At 43.9% G+C, this 19,654-nt stretch overlaps 1 protein-coding gene across 1 annotated transcript; it reads right to left on the bottom strand.

The window, feature by feature from the left end:
- Positions 1-288: 288 nt before the first annotated feature.
- LOC116635900 (60S ribosomal protein L31-like) lies at positions 289-716 on the bottom strand. The gene has a single exon (XM_032410211.1). The coding sequence runs from the start codon at positions 714-716 to the stop codon at positions 339-341; it is 378 nt and encodes a 125-aa protein (XP_032266102.1). The 3' UTR covers positions 289-338.
- Between the last annotated feature and the right edge of the window lie 18,938 nt (positions 717-19,654).

Genomic DNA, 19,654 nt, shown 5'->3' with positions numbered 1-19,654 from the left:
TATAATTTTCAAGTGCATTTCCCTAATGACTAATGACGTTGAGTATCTCTTCATGTCCTGAAGGTTTCTTATTAGGAAAAATATTTGAAATGATAGAATTTTGAGTGGGAAATCTGAAAACCAAAAAACTATGACTTGAGGCACATGTCTAAATATTCTTCGCTAGGGTTTATAGGACAGTGTTTCTCATTGCAAACTGCTTGCAGAATCACCCAGAGTATTTGTTTAAGATGCACATTCTCCCTCGCCTGCAGAATTGATGCCCATGGAGGGGTTCCAAAACCCACATTTTTTTTTTTTTTTTTTGCAGTTTTATACCTTTATTTGACAATCAGCGATTAGTTCTCATCCACATTAAGTGTCTGTAGATTTTTGAAAGTGGTGACAGGTACATAGGTAACCAGTGTGTAGAGCTTGTTTGGTGAATCTTCATCCTCGTTATGTTTTCTGGACAACCGCACATGGATACGGTATGGAATATTCCTTATTCCTTTGGCCCAGACAGCTTTGTTGAGCCTGGTGTCAATGCGCACATCTGGAGTTCCCATCTTCTTCATGGCAAATTTCCGGATCTCTTTGAGTGCCCAAGGGGCACGCTTCTTGAAACCAACTCCATGGATGCACTTGTGAATGTTGATGGTGTATTCTCTGGTCACTACCTTGTTGATGGCAGAACGGCTCTTCTTCTTCTCACCACCCTTTTTCGCGGGAGCCATTCCTCTGGGCCCTGATGGAAAGGCCCAAAACCCACATTTTTAACTGCCCTTTCCCTGGTTGATTCTCATGCACACGGGAGTTTGAGAGCCAGCACCCTAAGCCCAAGGCACTTATGCTCACCTGGTGACCATGTAAGCATGGACTGCAGGTCCAGAGTCACCACTACTAGGTGAGGGCCCTAAGAAACAAGAAGCCTGTGGGAGAACTTTGCCCCAAGCATCATGAACTCAGTGTGTAAACCTTCAGGAAAACCATCTTTCTGACTCTAAATTTCTTCTTCTGGACATGGAAAAATTAAAACTCATCAGACACAATGTACATAATCATTGTGTGTTGTTAGAATCGCAAGGACCTGGTTCTCACCTCCTTGATAAGGTAGATGAACACAGACCCAAGAATGTCCATAGAATTAAGTGCACTGAGCTCAAACATGAGAACCCTGTCTCAACCAACCCCACGAAAACATTAGGCATTTTCGATAAGGAAAGCTCTTTTTTAGTATGGTTTCCAGAAAGAAGGCTTTAGCTTTGTCATCAGGTCAAAGAAAAACTCATTAGTGAATGGCTTCTGTCCTTTGCTCAGGATTGAGTCTGGTGGTCCAGGATGGATGAAGTGTCCTAATCAATGTCACCAGTTCCTCAGATACTTACCTTCGAAGGCAGACCGACCTAAGGGATTTAAAAACTCTCTTAGACTTGGGGTTCATTGTCATCAACGGGTCATGCTGTATGCATACGTGTGTAAGCACTAGGGCTGTTACCCAAAAAAATAAGAAGAGCCTTGGCTCTTCTTTGGCAGACTATTCCAGTTTAAAAGGACGGGTTTAGGACTCAAAGGGACACATTCTTTGTACACCATGATAATGGCTCAAAGCAGAAAATGTGAATGAACCTGGTAGGAAAGGGTTCAAAGAGCTTAGAATGGAGGTGGGGCTGACGGCCTGGAATTTTACCAAGGAACTGCTTTTCTTTCCATAAAGGAGAGGCTAAAAAGGGAATCTTCCCATTCGTTCTTCAAACTAGTTTTAAATATATTAGGAAAAATATATATACATGCAACAAACCTTTCACCCAGACACCCTCCCACTGGCTGGTAATTCTGTTTGAATGGTCCGTGGGTGGCATCCTAGGCAGCCCATATCTCATTGTGCTACTCTCTGCACCTCCAGGGACATTCCCAGTCCACACATCTGATGGCAGGGCCGCCTCTCCCCGCGCTCTCTGTGGGACCCTTTCCCTCCAAATGGCTACTGAGAGGCTTTGTGAAGTAGAATTGCCTTGTAGGAACCCAGAAATGAAAACATTTTTGGAATCACTCTGCACAAATTACTTGGCACTGCAAATTGGAAGAATTAGCAAACCTTTGTGACGAAGGAATGCTGAACGTGAAACAACTTGAGAATGGAATAAAAATGGACCTATTATTCTTCGACTCAATTAAAGGGCACATAATCTATTCAATATGCGTTTGCCAAGCCATATATTTATCTGTGCTGTTGGAGAGGGCGCGGCTACTCCAAAGCAAGACCCATTCATGCCAGCCCTGCCCCTCACCAACCTTGGAATGAAAGGAACAAGCAGTTCCTTTGAATGGAGGAGAACTAACTCAGTTGCACAATATCTAGCACACAAGTAAAACCACGCCAGTAACACTGGGTTATTTTTTGTAATGGTCACAGATTTTTACAGAAATCAGTGACAGAGAAATGGATCATCTGAAATAATGCGATTTAGCGGTGTGACTTTCTTTCCCTTTAGATAAGTCAAAATTATGGACATACTGTTCCCTGTATTTGTCCAGATGGTAAACTAGAGACGTTGGTTGGAAGTGAGCTTTAAAATTGGCACAAAGTTAAAATTTCTGTCCTCCTAAAACAAAAATATCAAGTGGCCTGGTAATAATTTCACATTTTCAAAAGGCTATGAAATCTTTTTCTAGCTTATCTATCCATATCATTTTTAAAATGTGATCTGTATAGTTATCATTAACGTTCACCCTCTGGGGAATGAGTAACCAGTGACTTCAGGCTGCCACAAGAACTTAATGGGACTATAAAGATGCCGTAGGTCTTGCTCTTTCCATGCAGGTGGGGGGAACCCTTCTCTTCCAACTCCTTGTCAGCTTGGCCCGAAATCACTGCATGTCAAGTGTGTGCAGAAAATAGCACATAGTTATGCCCTTGCCCTACAGCTCTCATTCACCAGAGACTTCTTTTAGGTATTATTTTCTTCTGTCTCTTCTTTCTCTCTCTCTCTGCCTCTCTGCATTTGTTTTTCCTTTGAGAGTCATATTTGCTGTAACACAAATACTTGCTTTTATTCCTCAAACTTTTCTTTTTTTTTTTTTTTTTTTTTTTTTTTATATTTGACAGAGAGAGACCCAGCGAGAGAGGGAACACAAGCAGGGCGAGTGGGAGAGGGAGAAGCAGGCTTCCCGCGGAGCAGGGAGCCCGATGCGGGGCTCGATCCCAGGACCCCGGGATCATGACCTGAGCCGAAGGCAGACGCTCAACGACTGAGCCACCCAGGCGCCCCTATTCCTCAAACTTTTCTGATTCTTAGAATATTCGGGTTGGCAGTGTCTTGACATTCATGTATACAAAGTTTCTTCTCTTTCAACTTTGAGTGTCTTCCATGTTAGGACTCTTCTTTGGGGGGAGTGGTAAGTTTTACATTTTGAAATAATTTCAGAATTTCTGAAAAGTTGCGAGAATAGTGCAAAGAATTCCCATGTACCCTTCACCCAGATTCTCCAATGGTTACCACGTTCACACATTTGCTCTATCATTTTCTCTTCGCGCGTATACATATTTTTTAGTTTTTGTCTGAACCGTTTGAGAGTAAGTTGCAACATGACGCCCCTTTACTCCTACAGACTTCAGTGTGTATCTTACTCTGAAAAGTATTGCACTTCAATGCTGAAAAAAGAAAAAGCAGATAAGCAAAAAGAAGGAAATTAAAATCCATCTGGATTCTTTCTACCCAGAAATAAGCGTTTTGCTGTATATTCTTCCAGTTCTTTTCTATGCATATATTCAAATTTCTTACACAAATGTGACATTATGTGTACAATTCTAAGCCCTGCTTTTAGAGGCTCCATAGCACAGAGCTCTGGTCCTGGAGTCAGCCTGGGTTCAAATCCCTTGACTACAGATAATGCTATCTGTATTCACTTCCTGTGGCTGCCATAACCAATGACCACAAACTGGGTGGCTTAAAACAGCAGAAATTTATTGTCTCTTAGTTCAGAAGTCCAGAAGTCTAAAATCAAAGTGTCGGCAAGGTTGGTTCCTTCTGGAGCTCTGAGGGAGAATCTGTTGCCTCCCTCTCTCTCCTAGCTTCTGGTGGCTGCCAAGCAACCCTTGGCCTTCCTCAGCTTGTAGATGCGGGACTCCAATCTCTGCCTCCATCCTCATGTAGACTTCTACCCTGTGTCTCTACGTGTCTCAAACTGCTCTCTCCTTTCTCATATAAGGATACCAGTCATTGATGAAGCCAGGATGACTTCATCTTGAGATCCCTAATTACTTACCTCTGCAAAAATCCCATTTCTAAATAAGGTCACCTTCTGAGGTTCCGAATGAACATGAATTGCAGGGGGCCACTATTTATCTCATTATATGAGCACCATGTTCATGGATAAGGACTTTTACCTTTCTACGTGTAAGTTCCTGAGTGTTTTAAGGATTAAATGTAATAACACACATAAAGCAATTAGCACCACACCTAGAACATAGTAAGCATTCAATAAATGCTAGCTATTGATTATGGCAATAACATGGCTATAACATATTCAATCAATAACCTATTTGCTATTTAGATTTTTCCAGTTTTGTGTTATGAAAAGCTCCTCATAAATATCCCTATGACTTTATTTTTGCAACATTTTTACATATTGATGATTATTTCCTTAGCATAAATTCATAGGCATAGGTCATAAAATTCTAAGGTTTTTGATTTAATAATTCCTTTCTTGGACCACATGGTTTTATGACTGACTTTCATTGTCCATTTTGGGAAATCATCTTTTGCACAGCAGTCTGGAAAGCTTAATCACCATTCCTGGAAATACACACTATGCTGAAGTTCTGAAAATGTTGGTGCCTGTTCCCTAGGTGATTCTTCTCCCCTGGGGGCACAGCATGGCCTAGGAAGGAGACGCACAGCAGGACAGGTCACTGGGGGCCGAGGAGGGGCGAGGCATGAGAGGTACCAAATCTGAAGCAAAGCCACTGGATTCTGCAAAGCAGTTTTGAACACTCCAGTAGACGGTAAACCACAACAACCGTGGCAGGAAAACAGCCCACCACAAATAAAAGCCGAAAGCTCCAGATGACACTCCGGTGTTCACGTCTTAATAAGAAATTGCTCAGCAGTTCAAACCTCCGGGTTCAAAGCCCTCACCACACGTGGAGGATCCTGAGAGGCCATCTTTCCGGGGTAACCCTCAGGCCACAGGTGACTCCGGGCCCACTTGTCAGTCCCCCTCCCTCTTCCTCCTAGGCACGGAGGTAAGGTGGGGTGAGCAGAGAAAGGACGGGGCCTTATGCCGTGTTTCCTGCGGCAGCTGGAGGTCTTTGGTTTCCAGTTTTAAGTACGCTCTTCCCTGGGTCAGGACACAGACAGCTTCCTACAAATGCACCTGCAAACCAGGTCAGACAACACTGAGGCACCGGCGTTTGACAGTTTCCTCTTTGAGCAAACGCACAAACCTTTAGTCAGCTTCTTTTGCCCACAGTTAGAAAATATTACCAGTGCAGGTGACCACAAGTGGTATTTAAAAACATCTTGACAGTTTGGTGGGGCGGGGGGGCACAGAACAGAGCAGCACTCCCCCCACACATACACACATACACGCCCGGCTTTACTCCACCTCCCACACAAAACTACTTTTCTTTTGATTGACACTCTTTTGTAAAATAATGTTTGAAATAGTTCTAAAGTCACAAATTTGGAGGTGAGTGAGTCTATCTGAAAAATCTATATTTAGCTTTGCAATGGGCTTGTAAAAACTTGTTTTTATTTTGATTGTTGTGGGTTCACACCTCTGGAGTTTCGTTTTGACTTTTCGGGTTAAATGAGTTTCAAAATGAAACTCCTCCAATTGTCAAATTTTCCCCCAAGTTTTAATTTAAAAACTGGAGGCTTTCTTATTCCATAGATTCTGATTACTAGTCTTTCTCCAGAATTCCTCTCCTCTCCTGGTAGCAAGCTAGTCAACTATATCCCTCCTGCTGCGTGTTTAATGCCTTCTTTTTTCTTAATGCCTTGGGAAATAATGAGCAGAGGCCAAGGGAAAGCCCTTGGTTGAAGTGTCAAAAGAGCTGAGCTCATATTCTTTTTTTTTTTTTTCAAGATTTTATTTTTAAGTAATGTCTACACCCAATATGGGGCTCAGACTTATAACCCCGAGATCAAGAGTTGCATGTTCTACTGACTGAGCCAGCTGGGCACCCCTTGAGCTCATATTCTTGATCCTGGGTGGCAAAGTAAACTTGATCAGACCCAAGCCTCAGTTTCCCCCCTGGAGAAATGGGGTGCAAATAAGATCTCCTCTCTATTTTTTAAGGGTGCCGTGACCAAAAAACCAAGTTGAACTTGATTGTCTATTAAGGAATAATATTCCTTCTATGTGAAAGTTGTTGTCCTTATAGGGAGGGATTCATCCACCAAATGGTTTTATAAGCATTTGAAGCTTCAGGATTTGACACGGAAGTTCCAGAGTGAATTCCTGCTGCCCCAGAAAAGTACAGCCTCAGAGAGATCCTCTGATTGGCAAAGAGAAGAATGAATTTTTAAGCCAATCTAAAGAGTTAATAAGGTGAACGAGCTAATCAACACTCTCTACTTCCCTCTATTATCACAATTTATTAGGATTACTTTTTTAATGTCTGTTAAGCATTCTGCAAAATGTTTAATAAGCTACAGCTATATTCAGCTTGTGTTCATTTCCCATTGTTGCTGTAACAAAGGACCATAAACTGAGTGGCTTTAAGCACAATGCAAATTTATTATCTTATTGTTTGGGAGGTCAGAAGTCCGAAATCAGTTTCACTGGGGCAATTGCAAGGTGTTGTAGGGCTGTGTGCCTCCCGGAGGCCCCCGGGGGGAGAATCTGTTTCCTGCCTTTTCCAGCTTCGAAAGACCGCCAGTTTTCCTCAGCTTGTGGCCCTGCATTACTGTGACCTTTCATAAGAACCTTTATGATTACACTGGACCCAACTGGATAATTCAGAATGACCTCCCCATCTTAAGATCCTTAACTTTGTCACTTCTGCTGAGTCCCTTCTGCCAACAACACACTCGCAGCTTCCATGGGTCAGGATGAAGACAGCTTTGGTGGACCCGTCGTGTGGCCTGCCACATGCTACAAAGGCAGGAACCCCATCTCCCCTGCTCCGTCTTGACCCCAGTACCTAACACACACCTACATCATAGCAGGCACTGAATATATATACATGGAACGAATGGGAGAAACAGATGATGCCTGCTGGTAGATGCTCAATGAACACCTAGCGTGAGCCAGACCCCAGGGGCGCAGAGCTGTCTTGGAGCACACAGCCCAGAAGGCAGACAGTCGAGGAGGAAACTGAAAGGAGCAAAAGTCGGCCCTGGGTGTCCAGAGCCCAGAGGAGCAAGGGCACGGTAACAATTCTGTGTGTATCCTCGCAGTTTCCCCCTTGAGCTATTGGCTGCAGTCTTCTCTAAGAAGTCTTTGAACACATTCCCCTTGGCAACAGTGATTAATTATATTCAGATTTATTTCTTTATTTCTAGCCCCCCTCCTCCCCGTCCCCCCAGGTACTCTTCTGATGTGCTAAGAATTTCTACTGAGAATTAGGAAGAGATTCCATGTTGAGGCTCTGCAGACCCTCCCATCCCCATCCACGCGCCCCGCTCAGGGAAAGCTCAGGTGGCTTAAGGGGGGGGTCTGAAGTGTAGCTCAGAAGCACAGAACAGGTTAAATGGGTTTCCTGAGCCAGCCCGGGAACCTAAGCCCTGTAGCTTATTGGTTTTATGTGTAAATGTATTTCACATTTCAAATAGAGCCGACATACATGTAACACTTCAGAGTGCACCTGTTAGCAAGTTACAGACTGCCTGCTCGTGCACTGGTGTCCGGAACCTGAATTTCCAGGACTCATTTCAGGACAACTCAGCTGAGTTACAGAGTACCATACAGTTGTGCAGATGTAGGCCTTCGAAGGGTCCAATAGTCATCACCTGTGTGACTTAGACTTGGGGCTTTTTGCATTTCTCCCGTTTTCCCCTTCTCTGTCTCTGTCTCTCTCTCTCTTGCAGTCTGAAAGGGAGTCCACTTTGTCTAGTGGATAAGCAGCAAGCTCAGAGGAGGAGGTCAATGGGAGGCTGAGGATAGAGAGCTCCAGAGGCTGCAGGTGGCCATGGAAGACACGAGTGGGATACACCAGCTGCTAGAGGACAGGCCAGGTCCAAATGCAGGTCACTCAAAAGATGAAGACTGTCTGATATTTGCAAACCCACATCCCCCCTGCCCTAAGGACACTGGGCTCTTGCAGAAATACATATTTACCCATTTTTGAAAGGTTGATGGGTCTTCCCAGAGTTTGAAGGGATGTCTCTATTGTTCAAAAGGTATGAGTTAAATTGTGAACACATTTGGTTCAAGTTTAGTTTTGCAAACTTTTCCTCTACAACTTCTCATAGGCAGTCCTATTAGCTGATAGCACTCCGGAGCACAAATGTTTCTGTGCTGCTACCCTTTCGGTGGTGGATGTTGGAAAAAATACAGAGTGCTAATCCCACACACCTGCTTTCAATTCTGCCCACATGGGTTTGGAGTAGGAGGTCTGTTCACTCCGAATATTTCTACACGGTTTTCAAAACCTGCATTTTTCCATGCTAACACATCTCCGCTTGTCGGCACCTAATTGAACACACACACACACACACACACACACACACACACACCATGTGTTCACATGCCTACCATTTATGTTCGGAGAGGGGTCTGTGAGTGTGTGCTAGGATGACCACTAGATGGCAGTATATGAAACACTCCCAGTGTGCTCAGGGGAAGGAAGTTTGAGGACTACCCAGAGCTGGGGTTCCCAGATTTTAATCTGTAAAATTTTTTAAAGAGAAAAAGAAAAGGGGAGCCCTGCTTAGGGCTTAAGATACAAATAAACTTCCACTGTTTCCTAAGGGAAACATTTTAACCACAAAGAAATAGGAAAGACAGAATCTAAACATTAGGGATCGTCCTCTAAATCTAATAAATGTAGCTTTATGGTAAACTGACCACATTATCCTTTTGTTTTCATTTTGATGCCAACCAAGGAAAGGGTCATCATGAACAAACATTTGGGAAATAAACCTTGAGGAACATTTTCAATTCCAGGATTGTTTCCATGAGTGAAATCAAGATCCTTGGGTTCTCACTGTCTTATCTCCAAATTGACCCTAAGACCTAAGGATTTCCATCCAGAGGCACAAAAGAGAAGCGGTGATTGCCACTTGATCAAACCGGATTTGCTAAAACTAAGAAGCATATGTCCAGGGGCGCCTGGGTGGCTCAGCTGGTTAAGCGTCTGCCTTTGGCTCAAGTCATGATCTCAGGGTCCTGGGATCAAGCCCCACATCAGGCTGGTTCAGCGGGCAGTCTGCTTCTCTCTCTACCTCTTCCTCTGCCCCTCCCCCTGCCCATGCTCTCTCTCTCACAAAAAAAAAAGCGAAAGTGTGTGCCCAGATGAGTACATAGGAATAACCACACATATGCTGGCTGTGTTGTTGAGCCACCTGCCTGATCATCTGGACTACCTCGGTCTTCCTTTGCTTGTCAGAATCAAAATGGATCACTGCTAAGCCTCCCCGGCCTTTGGGATGAGCCCATCTACATGAACCTCTGCTGAGACAGGACTGCAGGAACTGACACCGTGCCTGTAGCATTGGTCCAGGCCCTCCATCTTGGCATCTTGCTCTTACTCACCAAAACATTCTGCAATAGAGTTTGAGGCGCTATGGCATGCCCCCTTTCTGTGGCAGAGGTGCACTGCTAAAGGATGTCTCACGACTATCTTGAGATAAAGTATAGGCTTTCAATCAGGGAGACCTGGACTCTAATTCTAGGGCGTGGGCAAATAGTTTCAACTCTACCCCTCAGTGTCCTGGAGATCAGGGTAGTAAGAGTGTACACCTCTCAGTCATAGAGTAAGTGAGGTGATCGATGTTAAGTGCGTAATGGAGTACTTACTGTGTGCTCCATATGCATTAACAAGTCTTAATCATATAATTAATTTTAGTGCTGGGTGCTCCTTTCTAGGACCAGACAGCCTGGTTCACCCCAAAAGATGCCCTTCGTTGCCATGTGAATGCTACACACAATGTTCCGGAAGAAATTTGCTCCCTGTAAATTGCGACCTCTGAGTCTCTGATTTCCTTGGAACAGTACTTCCTCCGTAGCTGGTCACATCACCCGAAGTGACTGGGACGTTAAGCAGCCTGAGGATTTGGTTCTGCAGCACAGTGCAGGGGACCTGGGATATCTCCTTCTAGGATTCCAGGCAGCCCTGCTTACTCACAGGGATGGCAACTACTTGGTATTCGAAGGGTGGGGAGTCCAGTTAAGCTCTTCCCTTATTCACTGTACTTAATTCAGTAGAAAGTCCCATTGCTGGTATCTCCCCCAGCAAAACTATGCAGCCTCTGGTAAGGTTGGAGAACTCAGAGAAAACTCCAGATAACCAAGCACACTGAAACTGATACCACGACACTGGAGTTGTGGGTTGACTAAGCCCAGCCTGATTAGGAAACCCCTCACTTGTCATTGCCACAGAGAGTGGATGGTAAGGCCTCCCTGGAAGGCTGTGCTTGTACTGCCACCTAGTGGTTACAAGAAGTTAGACCGGGTCTGGGGAGGATTCCGGACCCGACAGTCAGACCCAGCTGTGCAGTTACTACAAAGAGCCGGTATCTTCCTCATGGAAATTTTGTAAGATGAACATTTTATTCAGCTTTGCAAGTTAATCCCCGGTTTAATTTAATCCCATCATCCCCCCAAAGCATTGAAACACTGAGATTCAAGGTAGAGCCAAAAGACCAGCCTGGGAGTCATTTGAGTTCATTTGGGTCACTAGCTCCTTTGGAGAAGTGTCTTAAACCTTCCATTTTCTCTTAGGAAAGTGGAAGTTAACACCAGCAGGGTTTAGGTGGCTGTGAGGCTCAAGTGTGAAGTCCTTTTATAAATTGCATGATGTTCTCCTCTAACATCGGGCTCCCCCATTTCACCTGGATTCTGCCTCTCCAAACCCCGATGCCCACATCCACCCTTCAGTAAAACCAACCAGCCAATCTCTTCTTCTTCCCCAGGAAGTGGAGACCCCCCTCCCTTGATAGTGCTGAAAATAAAAAATAAAAACCAAATAAAAAGTGGGAAAGATCCAACCCAAGATGTGCTCATGGAGAGAGTTCATAATAAAAAGAGTCAGTGGATATCCCTGCCATTCACAGTCACCCATTTACCAGGATAAAACTTCATTTAAAGGGCAATACACACTCTTGAGGTGGGTTGACAGCAGACAGAACATACAGAGTTTATGCCGAATGGTGGCCCCTGCAGGTGGAGACCAAGGGCTCTGCTTGTCTTCCCCAGCCTCAGCCCGGGCCCTGGGCATTCCTGTGTGACCTGGGTGGAGACATCCTCAGAACAACTTCCTGCCTGGGTGAGCCCCTCTTTGATCTCTGAAATCTTCCCAGGATTCTGCAAAGCTCTCCTAAGCTCAGTCCCTGCCTCTCATTTTCCATGGGGCTGGCTGTGGCTGTGAGTGGGTCCTGTGCCCCAGCTGACCTCTAGGCAGAGGTCTCCCAAATTGCTTGATTGTGCATGCCTATCTGTAAAATCACTTTAAGCATATGCCTAACTACAAATATTTGTGTGTGTGTGTGTGTATCATGTATATTATAGAACATTTGCAAAAATAGGTAACCTAAAAGGGTGAGAAATTAATACATAATGTATCATCACCCTTATGCCCTAGACTGAATACAGCCCCTTTTGGGCACCACAGGTCTGGGTGGGTCTGGCCCCTTTCTCTGGCTGTAAGAGCTGTAGTCCAGGCATAGGGAGGTTATATCTCAAGAGCTGGCTTAGATAAGAGAAGTTGAGCATACAAAGCAGATCCTTTCCTGAAGCCGCCACATAAACTCAAGTTGAAGGGGACATTTGCCAGGAAAATTATCAAGGTTTGGGGAGGAACCACAATTCTAAAATACACCTGCCTCAGGGTGTCTCAGAAGAGTGTGGCCATGCAGGATGGAGAATCCCGGACACAGGCCACTAACCTTCTTGCCCTGTGTCACAGGATTTCCTGATTCTCCTGAAAGGACTCTTGTCATGATTTGCTTAAGTACAGATGAACAGCTCTCCAGCATCTACTGGATACAAGCACTAATGGTTCATTTACGTACGCTGTATCATTTAATCCCCAAAGCAATCCTGAGAGGTAAGTGAGCACCCCTTTGCATAAGGAAGCTGAGGCTGGGAGAGCTGACGTAATGCCCTCAAGGGCACGTATCCCATTAGAGGTAGGGGTTGCCTATTTCTAAATCCCCAGACTCATGGTACAAATTCAGAATAGTCAAATTTGATAATAATATTAATATAAAATCAGTTAACATTTGTGGATTGCTTTTATAAAACTGTTGCATTTGTTCCTCACAAAAGCATTATGAGTTGATTCTATTATTTAAAAAGGAAACTCAAGCTTAGTGAGGTCATTTGTTCGGAGTTGCCAGTTCTATAAAATTGCGACAATGCGACGTCTGAGCTCAAAGCTGGAAACTGTAACCTTTATTTACTTCCTTCCCCAAGTCAGTTTACCTCTGCTGACTGGGAGATGGGAATGCTGGACCCAAAGTGCAGCATTCAGAGCTTGCTGAAAAGTTTCTCACACCCCTGAATATTGCCTGTACTGGGAAGGGTTTACTGGAAGGGGTTTCTATTAAATAGATTTAGTCTGATTCGTAGAAGGCAGGGCAAAACCAGGACTTTAGAGTCCATGTGAATCTCTGAACTTGTTTTCTTGCTGTGAAAGGTGGGGACTGGACAAAATACTCTCCAAGATCCCCTTTACCCCTGATTATTATGGTTCTAGAAGGTGGAAAATGGACATTTTTATCTGGAGAAGGGAAAGGTCTGAGAACAGTACCCACCGACTGTGTTCTCCAACTTCTAAGCACATGCTGTTTGTTCTTTTTTAATTTAACTGTCATTTTAAAAAAATCAGTCCTTCATTTAATTCCTGAATTTCAGGGAAATATTCTTTATCTCTGGAGACTTGTTGGTTTCAGAATGTGGGACTGTTCCCTTGTATTAGCTACCTTAAAATATCAAACAATATTCACATGGCCTTGTCCTCTGTGGGTGGTCTTCTCTTCAATTCAGTGACAATTAAGCCAGAGTTTTACTCCAGAACATGCTGAGTCCCCAAAACATAAAATTTGGGAGGTGTATTGAAGTAATAGGTTCAAAAATCCTTCCTAAGAGTTAATAGTCTGTAAACATACTTTTAGCTAATTTTTAAAACTTATCAGGTGTTGCATATGCTCACAAGGGAATATTTACAAATATAAAAATCGAAGCTGGTTTATAAACTTCCCATGATAGTCTGCTGCCTCTAACCTGTAGCACAGGACAGTGAATTTGCACTCATCCCCTAGACTGCACCTGCCTGCAGGTTGGAGGCCACATGTCCCACATCTTATATATGAGACTGAGTAATGACTTTCACTCCATTGTGAAAACATAGGCCAGACATAGGTTTAAAGTTTTGTTTTGTTTTGTTGAGTAGCTGTAGAGCTGAACCATAGGAATGTAGGATTAGAACTGGGTCTAATCTCCAGCACTTTTTGATCCTGGGCACCTCACTGAGCATCAGTATCCTCATCTGTGAAATGGGACAACGGTAAGGATTCCTTGTCAGGATAGTTGAGGAGATCAAGTGAGGTAATATTTAAGACAATGTGCAAATTAGAGAGCTCCATACAGGTGTTAATTAGTCATTATCTTCATTGCTGGTCCCTCATTTGGCACCTTTTTTCACAGCAATTACGGTACTGAATTCTGGGTAGCCACCATTACCTTAGCTTTACCAGATGTACGTGTTTCCCCCCCTAGATTTATTGTGTTTAAACAATTGATGGATCTACCTAATACCCTTATTTGAAGATGATGTAGTCACAGTCTATGTGGTTTTTGTGAGCCAGCAAAGAATAGTTTAATGGTTCAATTAGCTCCTTGAGGAGATACATGGTGCTTGAGATATGCCAAATAAGCAGCATGCAACCTCTGTGGGGAGAAAAGAAGTCAGCCGACTTCTTGTGAAGATACAGCTTCCTGCAGAGCCAGATGTAGTTCGCATTTTCCTCTTGCTTTTTCCCAATAGCAGTGCTCAGGGGGGATAAACTTTACTTAACCTAATTAATTTTAATCACAGCTTTCAAATCTCATACTGTGAAAAGAATTACAAATTGGAATACATTAATAGAAGCCATAGTTTATGCTGTAAGCTAATCATGAAATGTGCATTTACATTTTCTGCATGAGTTTGCAATTACCATTAAAATAAAATTCCGTTATGTCCTTTTAAATTACCAAAATGTGAAGAGCAGGTTGAGCCAGGCCCATTTTTGTGCTAAATTACTAGCAGAATGTCTAAATTTCCCAAGAATTAGACAGCTTCCTTCACTGGAGTTGCAACAAGGAATGATTTCCAGTCGTCCGCTCCAAGCTATTTGTTTTTAAATAATAATCTTTTAGACTAATTGTGCAAATGTCTCACCTGCTTTAACAAGTGGTCCTTTGAGTTTAGTACAGAGGAGAAATTATGTATCTAGATTTAGAAATATATGTGTGTCTGTATGCATACATCCATGTATCTATATACCTGTAGGTGCGTTTAGATTTATACATGGAATTTCGCTTTTAGGTTCCACATAGACTTTCATTGTATGGAGGTGTGTATGCAAGTAAATGCTTCCTGCTTCCTCAAAGGATTTGAGGCAGTTTAGAGGAAACACAGAGGGTAGAGTAATAAGATTTTAATAAAGAGTAAGTTCCCAAATTAGAATAGAATGGCAAGACACATGCGGAGTAATGTCATTGCTTCTATGCGTGGAGGGCTCCGTGGGGTTTTTTAGCTCCTTTCACATACTTCATCTCACTTGGTCCTGCGGTAGGCAGCACCGCGGGGATTGGCTCCACCTGTGAGGAGACTGAGTATGGCAGTGAGGAGCAGAGTGGGTCTTTCAACTCCAGGCTGAGGCTCTTTCTATAGGAAGGCTCCTGGCATCTAGAAACAGAGTTTTTGAACTGTGAGATCGAGGAGGAACAAGCGGGCATAAGCAGTGCCCACGTGCCCACAGCATCCTGCTATCCGCATGTTAGTGATACACAGTGTGGTAAGCGCATGCTCCTCCACAGTACTTTAAGAAGCTTCAACTGGTTTGTTTGGTCACTTGGTTGGACTCATTTAGGCTTTGGCTTCCTGGGAATATTTTATATTGAATTATGCCTGAGAATGTTCCTAGTATCTCGCTGGCTGACATAGCACCCCACGACAACAACAATAATAGTAATAGCAGCTCCCAATGACTGATGGCTTACTATGTTCAAGACATTCTGTCATATTATATGGTCTTCCCATTTAGAGCTCTGTCTCCTTTCTTCTCAGATAAATATTCCATTTCTGCCAAAGTTTCTATTCAAGCTGGCTTTAAGATGCCTACCAACCAGTTTGTCTACCTGGGCATATGCCAAGACCACGAGGGCTCTTACCCTTGGCTGGTCTACATGGAGGCACATGACCTTCAGCACCAAGAGGGCCAGGACTCTTTTTCCAAGAGTGGTCCAGTTGCAGATACCAGGTCTCCTTCAGATGCCAGCTTCTTCTGACCTGCTTCCTCCTGACCTAGTGCTTCCTTTATTCACGGCTGACATCGCTTGCTTTGGATTCAAATATATCAAGGGTCCCTACCCTAGCATACCTTAGGTGCAGGCACAGAGCCTGGATCTTATTCAGCATTATGAAGGACAGTGGACAGTGTGTGGTACCTGAAAGCCTTGGGCTTTCAGATCGTGCAGACCTGGGTGTGAACTGTGGCTCCACGGTGTGTCTGCTGGGAGGTTGCGTGATGCACTGAATTGCTCTGCACTTCAAGTTCCTCATTTGTTAGCAGGGATTTATAGTCTGCTTTGCGAAGGCTTTGGATGAAGATGAAATGTGACATCTGCGTAAAGCGTAAATTTGGTCGCGGGCACATAGGCAGTGCTAAGTACCTGGACTCTGAGGCTTTACCTGGGCCCTTGCCTGAGCTCCTGCTTCCTTTTTGTGCCCCTTAGTATCTTAATGCCTGTCACAGGAGGTACCTGGGCCCATTTTCGGAGCATGTGCCAGCCCCATACCACCATTCCTACCTTCTTAGTTCCCACTTTCACCCTTCACTTCTAGGTTTGTGGAGCCAAACCTGAGGGCCTGGACTGCTGCCAGATGGGGCCCTGTGTCCCAGGTACATGGAGGATCCAAACATGGGCCTCTGGCAGACCCTGCACCACTGACTAGTGATTTGAGGGTCGTGAGTGCCCTATGGTCCGTCTAGGTTGGCAGGTGATCAAGACTGCGACACATGTGCATCAGATCTTGCTACTCAAAGTCTGCTCCATGGTCAGCAGCATCGACATCACCTTGGAGCTTGTTAGAAATGCAGAGTCCTGGGCCACCGAGTCAGAATCTGTATCTTAACAAGATCTCCGGTGATTCACATGGACATCAAGCCTTGAGAAGTCCTGGATTGGCTCCCAGAAGACAAGGGCCCCGCAAATCATTTCTACAGGAGAACTTGGGTTCTTCGTTCCAGGGGTGAGCACTGGTTTCTACAAAGCCTCCAATAGGTGTGTTCAAAACAAGCATTAAAGTCAAATTTATCTGTGTAGGAGTCAGTTTTGTCTTCTTTCTAGGTTGTCTAAAGCAAACCTTTGAATCTCTTTCTCCAAGACCCACAAGTAATCCAGGATGCTGCTAGCTTGCTTCAGATTAACTCACTTGTCCCCACTGCCGTTCGGTCAAGTCTCCCAGGCCATACCTACTCCAGGCCTTTCCGATCATGGAAACACAATCACACACACAAAGGCAGACACATATACACAGACGCAAACACGTACGTGGGCATACATTACACACACACGTGCACACACACACCAGGGGCCATGCCATTTCCTACTCCGGGACCTGAGCTTATGTTGTCTCTTCTGCCTGGGATGCCTTCATGCCCTTGTTTGGCTGAATTTTAGTCTTCCTTTAAGTTTCATTTAAAGTGTCAGCTCGGGGGCGCCTAGCTGGCTCAGTCAGTGGAGCATGCACCTCTTGGTCTCGGGGCTGTGAGTTCAAGCCCCACGTTGGGTGTAGAGATTACTTAAAAATAAAATCTTAAAAAAAAAAAAAAAATGAATGAATAGCTCAGCCAGCACCGCCATTTTGCTCTCACGAGGCCCTTTACACAAAGGCTGTGTGATGGCATCTCTATTAGCACCACATGGCATTACAGTGTTCTGTTTATGGTTTGATCACGTCCTGGAAACAGTGAACCCAGTGAGCGCAAGGACCAGGTCATATTTATTCCTCTTCGTGTCTCCAACACCTAACATAATGTCAGGCGCATTGTAGGGATGCCCTGAAAATGCTTATTGCATACGTGACGTGGTAAAAAGCTTAGATTGTTCTACTGGCTTGGCATTTTGTCCTTTGAAGTTTAATCAGAGTGAAATAAAATTACTGCAGACTCAAAGCGTTTGGGGAAAATTCTGTAAAACCTTGCAACCCAAGTGGAAAAAGCAGATCAAAGAGAAATTAGACGGCAATTTGTTAAAAAAAATTCTGCAGTGGCATTTTAATTAGAGAATATTCTTCTCGTTGAAATTAAGAACTCCCAGGGAAATACTTGGAATGTGCGAGTATCCCTCCTCACACTTTTCCACCAGCCATTGCAGGCAGGACCTGCTGAGGGAAAGCTCCGCGGAGGACAGCACACGGCACAATCAGACGCTCAGCACTGACACGGCATTCTGCACTTGGCACGATGAAGCCTTTCCCCCCTCCTCGTCCTGTGGGGAGAAGGTGGCAGAACTGACAGGACTTGATGGCTGAGAGAAGAAACTCTGAGCATAACTGAGCCGCTCCATGCACACAACTGGACTGTCAACAAGCAGGATTTGGCATTCTGGATCCTCCTTTCGTGTCAACCAGTCTTTCCCCCTACCTCAGAAGGTCATCCCTTTTGACAAACATTATACACCAAACCCGAAGGTTCTTTGTAAGGAGGCAGTCGGGACCGGATCAGTGTTTCCTAGACTTTGGGATGTCACAGAGAAGTAAAATTGTTGAAACTTAAGTGTAAGGATGACTAAGTTTAGAATTGCCAGATTTGTTTTGCTAACTAGAAATGCTAAGAACATCCATGATCAGAATTATGTCATAAAAGAAAATAAATGTTGACATTTAAATAAATGATCCCAGAAGAAAGCCTGGCTTTTAAAAAATGGAATACATTTAGCTTTATGAAACACTCACATTTTCGTTATTTTTTCTCATTTCACAGCAGGCCAATGACAAGGAGTGATTGTTCGGAGCAGTGTTTGGGAGATAGATACGGGCTTTGCCAATCTTTAATATGCTAGCTCCACGTATTTGTCGATATCCCAAAGCCAAGCTTTTGTAGCAGAAAAGTGAGTGCAAGCTTGCATGCTGGCATTCCGCGCCCGGCCAGTCACTGGCCTGCTCCTTACGTAACTGTGGCCAGAGGCACTCATGCCATTACTTTTCCAGAGTCAGTGTGGTATGTCTCTGCTTTATGTTCATTAAAGAAGATCGAAGACTTGAAACTTTGGTGTGATTTTTCTAGGGAGTTTGAGGTAGGATTGGGCTAAGCAAAAGGTTTGAGCTGAGGACTTTATCCCATGGTGTACCCACCTCTTATTTTTGTTTTGTCCACACTAGGAAAATAAAGAAGATAACTTAGTACTGGAATGCGAATTTGGGGGCTTAATGCTAAGGGAAAATAAAAAAGGAACACAAAACTCTGTGTACATTATAAGAAAACTATGGAGTAAAAAGACGAAAAATAATTACAGTGATTGGTTGAAGGTGGGGGATCGTGGATAGATTTTTCTGTCATGTTTTCCAAGTTTTGTTACTATGTTTATATTACTTTTGGAATTTAAAAGTAATTTTGTAATTATAAATGAGAAAAATTGAAGAATTATATCTTTAGGGGCTTTTTGGGATGTCACTGAAATGCTGTAAAAGCAAGCTGCAAACTAATGAATGTGTTGTGGCAGACTGTATTTTCCAAAGATGGCCATAACACCGCTGTCCCTCCCACAGACTCCTTTTCCAAAGAATCTAACGCTCCTCCCACTGAGCTCTTCTCCTTGAACTTGGCCAGATCTCTGTAATGGCCTCAACCAACTGAGTATAGCAGAAGGGATGCAATGTGACCTTTGAGGCTAGATTATAACAATGTCATATACTTCTGCTCTGCTTTCTTGGGATACCACCCCTTGAATTCAGTGGCCATGCTATGATGAAGTTCAAGGAAGCAGCCCATGTACAGAGTCCACACGTAGATGTCCTAGTTGACAGTCCAAATGAGGACCCAATATCAACTGCCAGACGTGTAAGTGAAGAAGCCTCCAGATGATCCAATCTCCAGCCTTTGACTCTTTCCAGAGGCCTCAGACACCATGGAGAAGAGACAGCTGTCCCTTCTGTGCCTGGGTCAAATTCCTGATTCATAGAATCCCTTATTCTAAGCAAAATTAAATGATTGCTTTATATTATTAAGAGTTGGGGTTTGTTATATGAGGAATATGTGTGTAATATCATTCTCTTTTAGTAAAAGTAAGCAAT

Source organism: Phoca vitulina, unplaced genomic scaffold (assembly GCF_004348235.1).
Source record: "Phoca vitulina isolate PV1807 unplaced genomic scaffold, GSC_HSeal_1.0 scaffold11, whole genome shotgun sequence".
NCBI classification, from domain to species: domain Eukaryota; kingdom Metazoa; phylum Chordata; class Mammalia; order Carnivora; family Phocidae; genus Phoca; species Phoca vitulina.
Note: the sequence above shows the minus strand (reverse complement) of the source record. Positions and strands in the feature narration are given on the sequence as shown.

Excerpts from the sequence above, each read along its gene's own strand:
- LOC116635900 (XM_032410211.1), bottom strand. The coding sequence starts at position 716 with ATGGCTCCCGCGAAAAAGGGTGGTGAGAAGAAGAAGAGCCGTTCTGCC.